Source organism: Caloenas nicobarica, chromosome 5 (assembly GCF_036013445.1).
Source record: "Caloenas nicobarica isolate bCalNic1 chromosome 5, bCalNic1.hap1, whole genome shotgun sequence".
Taxonomy (NCBI): Eukaryota; Metazoa; Chordata; class Aves; order Columbiformes; family Columbidae; genus Caloenas; species Caloenas nicobarica.
In genome coordinates this window covers 47,445,353-47,452,663 of record NC_088249.1, presented here as the reverse complement: position 1 = coordinate 47,452,663, position 7,311 = coordinate 47,445,353, and the positions used below count along the sequence as shown (strand labels likewise).

Here is a 7,311-nt window from a genome sequence, read left to right as displayed (position 1 = left end):
GCCCCCTTCTGGAAACTGGTTCCCAAGGTGACTTCCACATAGGAATTAGCTATCAGGAGTTAAAATACTATTAAAGAACTAACAGAAGCTGAATCTGGATATTTGAACAGAATTCTTATTTTACATAAAAAATTAAATTCATTTTTCCAAATGATGTGAAATCCTTACCAATAAATGTCCTCAAGCTCCTCTGACTATATTAAACATGAATTCTAAGAATTCTGCTTGAAACAGTATTTTTGTGCAGATTAGCTAAACAGTTTAAGAAATCATTTGGCAGGTTTTTACTCTTGTCAGCTGGCTTTAATTCTTAGCTAAAATACCTTCTGCACTAAATTTTCTTCTTCAGCTAGTAAATACATGCTGCAAGCTTTTTAGGGAGTTAAACTTCACTCTACGAACATGCAGATCTACTTACACACATGACACACACACAGGGGAATACTTTACAACCAAAAGGTACCACTTAGTGAACAGGCAGCGATATTCCCATAAAAGCAGAATGGCTCATGCGCTAATGTGGGTTTCTTCACTCCTGGTCACTACATACTGAAAAATAATGTTCTTCAAAACAAGGCCCGCTCCTCCTCCCATTGAAGCCAAGTGGGATCAGGTTTGGGCCCTTAGGCTGAAAATGCAATTTAAGTTTCTTAAGTGCTGGGTTTCAGAGGTTTACAAGGATATTAAATGCCACAGGATAGCCCTGATTAACTGGCTATGATGAAAATGTCTTGTCTTCCAGTTAGGGAATGAAGATGAGAGGAGCGTCAGAAAGTGGAAAGGGAGGCTTTTTCAGAGCACCATACCCCTTCCTTATTTCAGAAAGGGCAGAGTGAGCATTTATGTGCCTCACAAAGATATAGGCTGTCTGCAGGGGTGCAGCTCTGACCTAAACTCTTCCAGGCATCACTAAAGTGCTCCTGCCTGCTGCTACACGGCAAGTGGGGCGTTTAGTGCATGACACGCTAATGCCAACACAACCCTCCATGGTCCTCAAAACTGGCTGTAGGTGTCTAATGCACAACAGTTTTAAGAAAGATGAAGCAGTTCTCAGTGTGCTGTTGCGATGCACCACGAGCAGCTCACTGGTCGTTGCCAGCAACAACATCCCAGTGCCACCAGCCAGGCCGAAACAGAACCGTGTGATCTGCGAGCACTGCAGATGGCAGCCATGGAGCAAAAGGCCGGGTCACCGGCGCGGCCTGCAGGGCTGTCGTGCTTGGCGACGACCCGAACTGCGCTGCCCGCTCTCCTGACTGGGAGAGAGGGATGACCCTGCGGGGCTGGCTGCCGGCAACGCCCCATTCACCGGGGGTCCTGGCTGGGTTTTGCCCGCCAGACTTCCCGGCCGACTCTCAGGCCCGGGGCGTGGCCCCTCGCCGGCCCCTCAGCGGCGCCCCGAGCCCAGGCCCCGCCCCGGCGGGGGTGCGGTGACCTGCCGGCAGGCCGGGGGGCCGGGGCGGTGGCAGCCGGTAGGCCCGACCGTCCAGCGGGGCGGGGCGGGGCAGTGGCGGCACCGCCCTCTGGCCCTCCCCCGCTTCCCTCCGCCCCGCCGCCAGCGGCCGCAGACTCCATCGGGGCAGGACTGGCGGAGTAGCCCCAAAGTTTGCGGAGCGGCCAGTGCTGGGGCCATGTGGCTGCTGTGGCTACTCCTGGGTTCGGCGGGTGAGTGCGGGCAGTGGCGGCGTCCCGGGGCGCTGCCCGGGAGCGAGGGGGCGTGCTCCGCTCGGCGGGGGAGGGCGCCAGGGCCTCCCTCCGCCTCTCCTCGGCGTCTCGTTGCGGGCCGGGCTGGGAACGCCGCCGTCCTCCCCTCCCATCCCCATAGCTCCTCTCCCCTCCCCTTGGCGGGCCGGGCGCGGGGGATCGCCTGCCCCCACGGCTCGCTGGGTGGGCCGGGCCGGGCGGTGATACCCATGGCGGGGGTGTGCACACGTCGGCCTCCCCTCCCTCTCTCCCCTCAGGGCGGTCCCGACGCCCCTGCCGCCGCTACTGTAGGGTGTGGGAGGTCGGCGTGAGCGTCGAGCCCGGAGTGGTGGCGGGGCCGGGACGGGCGGGAAGGTTCTGGAGCGGCCGCTGGGGTCGGGCGTCCCAGGGCCGATCGGGGCGTCGAAGGCACCGCCGGGCCAAAAGGGCCGCGGCCCCGGTGGTACAGGCTGGGTCAGGCCGACCCGGGCCTTCCTTCCGAGGCTTTCCGAGGCGGAGGAGGCCGTCGCGCATGCAGCGGACCCTCCGCCGCTCGACAGACGGGCCGGGCTGGCGGGACCGCGGCGGGCCCTGGCCGGCGCAGCGCCAGGGTCCGCGCACCAAGTGAAGCGCTGAGGCCCTGCCTGGGTTGGAGTGTTGAAGTAGGATTTCCTACTTTTTGTTAATACTCAATTTTGTATAAGTTATTTCCTCCCTCCTCCACGATCGACATGTATCTGTCAAAGTCGGCGAGCTGATGATGTTCTGTGCGGCTTTGCTGCAAGCATGAATTATTTCTGCAACATGATCTTAGCAGGTGCTTTTCCAGACAGCATAAGTAGCTTGCCTGCATGCTGCTGTGTGTGTTCCTGAATCGCACCTTGGCGATGAAGTGATGACACACAGTGGGTAAAACTCAGATTATGAAGTTAAATTTTTTTTGAAGAGTATTTGTTGTCATGAAGAACTGATACGTTTCACAGCTTCCATGATAAATAAAAGTTTGGGTTGAGTTTGATGTAGATGGGTAGGAAGGAGGAGGAGAACTGTAATAGGACTTGCACTGTTAACTGCAGACTTCATCTGTAACATTTTTTAAGTCTTGTGTAGGTTTGTGGGTGTTTTGCAAAACTATTTCAGTGGTTCCTTTTTCGGAATGCCTCAGGCAAAGCTCAGGTTTGTTTATCTGCATTGTGTTACCTTCTTCCTTATAAATTTCCATTTTACTACAGTAATGTTGCCAAAATTTCACCTAATTATTCATAGCAAGGTATATATTGCCATGTGTTGAATATATTTGCTTGTAATATTACCCTTAGACTAACATGGAGGGTTCCATGCTACAAGATACTGATCTTTACATAGGAAGATTTCCCAGTCACCCACATCCCATGTTCCTGTTCCGTCTTGGACTGGGGGTAGTGACCAACAAGACCTGTCTCTTATAGGGAAGTTAGTACTTCAGCTTTTCAGGTGCAAACTTGCTCAATAGTTACTCTGCAGTTATTTAACCAGAGGCTATGGCTTACTTTGGGGCAGATTCAAAGAGCTTTCTGAAACTTTTTTTTAATGTGTTCTGTTTTTAAGAATAAAGTATGCAGTCTTTAGGGATTTGGTTCTGAATGTTGCTTCCTCTGGATATTTTGGCATACCTGCCAAGCTTCCCACAGGGAGAATTTGTTTCTGCGTGGCCTTCACTCTGTTTTGAATTTTAGTTCTGATAACTCCTGAAAATATTTTTTTTCCTGTTGAACCATTTTTGGGTACAGATGGAAAACCTTGAAACCATGGGGATCAATTTCAGTTAACAGACAATAAACACTATATAGTGTCTCTGTCTGAACAGTTCTTTAGTCTGCAGAAGTAACTGTTGACTTGGATTGTATGAGCGAAGATTTGCAAAGAAAAGTTTGATCTTTCATTTGCATCTTTATTCTTAATATGCTTTTGATCCTGAAAGGGTGCCTGCATGGGAAAGGTTTAATTTTGTTATGGTATATAATGTGAACTTATACCAGGCTGGTTTAATTTCAGTTTGTAATTGCAACTGATAATTGATCAGAAAGACTGTTGATCTGAAACTTTAAATTCTGTTCCCTGCACGGGAGCTCCCCAGTCCCCTTGCTTTCTTTTTCCAGTCTCCGCCTCATTTCAAGTCTCATCAAGCTCTCAGGCATGTGCACACACATGCACACCCAGTCTCTTTCATCTGTCTGTACTCTTGCCAGTAGAAGCAGATTGTGCCCAGCTCTGATCCCCCTCCTGTTGTTCTGTGTGTGCCATGATTTGACCCAGTTCCCAGCGCTTTGCTTTGGCTCAGTGTCAGCCTGGGAGTTCTTGGATATAGGTTGGGTCCTGCAAGGATACCAGTTACCAGCGTAGACTGTAACAACATCATCAGGATAAGTAATGTAGAATCAATTTTCTTAGCTAGAAAACAGACATTTATGTTTATCTTCTTATATATATATAGAGAGAGAGAGAGCATATATATACAAATATATATATTTTTCTTCTTCTGAGCTATACACAGTTACAGTGAGTTTAGGAAAGGATTGCTTCAGAGAATTGCAAGTACATTATAGCAGAATAAACCAACAAAATGTAAACAGTCTCTAATCGAAAAATGAACTCTTTATAATCCTGACCACCACTGTGCTGTATCTTCAAGACATTTTTTTTTTTTCCCAAAAAACCTAATTCTACTGAATACATGTTGAACACAGTTTTATGTAATTTTTTCTTCAACCTGTATCATCCATTAAGGAGAGAAATTATGACAGGAGTCACAAATATTTAGGTAAATGAACTGCTTTTAAAAAGTATGATTACAAAGTGAGTGGAAAAAGATTACTTTTTTTTCTGACAAATACAAGCTTTTCTTTTTTAGGTGTGAAGTAGGTCTTAAAAGTATCAGTCTTCAACTGGCTGGAGAGTCAGAATGCAGTGCACAGCTGGAATTCCTGAGTAGAGTCCCCAAGATGTCACAGTTCAGTGTAAGAATCTTTCTGATGTGTAAGTCAAATACATAATGTAGATGTCACATCTCTTAAAATATACTCAACTTGCTCTGTATTAAGGGGAGGCTTCTGTGTCTTGGTTCCTCAAGTCTTTTGGTCTAATATTGTTGGAATCAGGACCCTGTTCCACAGACAGCATAAACATGCAGGGCCACAAAAATGCTTTCATTGCAATTTGCAACTACATCTCAAAAGCTTAGAACAGAATATCTCCAAAATCAAGACGGGGTAGGAGCTGCTTGAAGAGTAATGTTACCACATTAATCTGCATTGTGTAATGTCCACTAGCTTAAGACTTCCACGTGCTACTAAGGAAATACCTGTTGTTTCCTTACATGGGTCTTCAGTGGTATTGCCATTCAGAAGTATTGCTTTTAGTAGAATATATTTGCTGAAAACCTCTGTGTACTGCATGGGAAGACTACTGCTGAATACTTTCTGCTCTGCTGCAGTGTAAGTAGAGGAAGCAAGAAAACCAGTCTCTGCTTTGAGACTCGTACCTGTCCTGTGTATCCAGTAGATCTATTTTGTATTTTGATACAATCCTACAAACTCCTAAACTGGGTCTACCGTAACCAGCGTTTTTTCTCTCTCTGAGTACACAAGGCTTGTATGGCATGTCAGTGTGTTAGAGATGGACAAGGATTCTTGTAATAGCTTTGGCAAGTAAAGAAACTTCCAACTTGGCAAAGTAACAGGAGAAATAGGTGATACACAACAAGCATTGGATATTTGTTGAAGACTTAAGTCTGCCAGTGGTCATGATGAAAGCAGCCAGGAAGTACTAACCTTAGTGCAAAGCTCCATATCCATGCTGGGGAGAATGGGATTTCTCACAGGAGCCAGCGCCCACAGACAGGTTCTCGCAGGTCAGTTTCTGGTTATTGGATGTTTCATGTTTGAGACTGTTATCAGATTTTACTCTTGCAAGTACATTTTTGATGCAGGGACTGAAGTAAAAAGATAACGATTTTGTGGGTTTCATGTAAAGTTCAGGGATTTTGAATATTGTCAGGGAAAGGCATGTATCCTTGGCTAGATTTCCATAGGTTCCTGTTGCTTCTTGGGTGAGGGGAGTTGCAGGGCTCAGGAGCTTCCAGCTGTCCCATCTCACTTGGGATAACTTAGCCACAACAGTAGCCTGCAGTTGCCAAGGGCTGTGAGGGTGAAAGCATGATTGCAGTTTTGCAGTCACATGTTGTGACAGCCTCACGGTTTCTCTTGGTCCCTCCTATAGTCCCCACCGACAATCCGCAGAACTATGGAAATCAAGGGGGTATGCCTTTCCGTCCTTTGGCGATAGAGACCCCCAAAATGACAACTTTGCCTCCTGGACGAGCCCCCAAATCTCAAAGAAACTATTATCTTGCTTATAATAGGCTCAGGCAGGATCTCTCAGCAAAGCATATTTTATTAACGATTTTGCAAAGCCTACCTAATGTTCTACCTAATGGTAGGTACACTGAACAGGGCAAAAAGCCCTTGCTTATATTCCTCTAATCCTGGCCATAAATTCCCTCCCTGGTTTCCCATTGGTTGGGTACTACAGGGTTCACAGCCTATCCGACGCTTCCAGGATGTCCTGCCTCAGTTTACCTCTCTCACTACTCCAATTCTAATGAGCCTCTCCCCTTATTTATTTATTTCCATTTAAGGTATGATTTCTCGGCTGTCTTACCTTCTCCCTCAGCTTAATTTTTAACCACTTTGCATTCTGCAATTAGTGCAAGGAGGTTTTGTTTTACATTCAAGGTCTGATAGCTGGATGTCCCTCAGTGCCCTCTCACTGGATGAGGCCTCAGATCCACAGCTGTGAAAACAATATTCCTCCTTCAATAGCTCCTTGCAAGTGGAGATTGGTAACTATAAAATAGGTAGTAAAAATGCACCTTTTGTACAAACGTGAAATAAAATGTTATAAACTTACAGTCTGCAGTGCCTAATACACTGAGAAACTAGCAAGCCCCATACTTTGGATGAAAAAATTTCCTGGTGGTACTATAATATGTTTATTGTGACAACAGTAAACTGCATCCTACCTCCCTTTGTATGCTGATTATCTACCAAGTGAGGAATAAAATGGCTCCCTTTGCTGTAAATCTGGCACACTGTAACAGGGAGATGATGGTTTTTTAGGCAGCAATGATGAAATGAGCTTAGGTTCAAGCATCTCTCTGTCAGGGCAGTAGTGTAGGAAGGCCTAATACAAAATCAATTTATTCATCTGTGGACAGACTTAGTTTGTGTCGTGTTAGTTGTTTTGTTTTGTGTTGTGTGGGGGTGTGTGTGTGGTTTTGGTTGTGGTGTTTTGTTTTTTGGGTTTTTTTTAATTTAAGTTTGTTTCTCCAAACAGGTAAATCTTACCAGAATAGTTTCTGTGATGTATCCTGTTCTGTGGTTGCTCTTTCTGTCTGTGTAAGCAGTAATGGAACAGACCTGAAAAATCTGTAGTGTGAGATCCACTGTGATGATAGAAGTGCTCTCCATTTTAGTTTCTTGTCTGTTGTGGAAGCTAATGATGAGTTTTATGAATTGGTTGGAAGCCTTGTAGGCTGTCAGTGTTCTGTTGTCTTACCTGCTGCTAAACGAAGCTATGGATGGCCTACCT

At 46.3% G+C, this 7,311-nt stretch overlaps 1 protein-coding gene across 2 annotated transcripts in view; it reads left to right on the top strand.

Moving 5' to 3' along the window:
- Window positions 1-1,547: 1,547 nt before the first annotated feature.
- The window catches only part of LDLRAD3 (low density lipoprotein receptor class A domain containing 3), a 121,794-nt gene continuing 116,030 nt past the window's right edge, over window positions 1,548-7,311 (top strand). Inside the window, exon 1 of one of the 2 annotated variants that reach the window (XM_065636856.1) lies at window positions 1,548-1,665. In XM_065636856.1, coding sequence (XP_065492928.1) covers window positions 1,632-1,665 — 34 coding nt within the window. In that variant the 5' untranslated portion in view covers window positions 1,548-1,631. The remainder of the gene's footprint in view (window positions 1,666-7,311) is intronic. The other variant, XM_065636855.1, reaches the window with a different exon arrangement.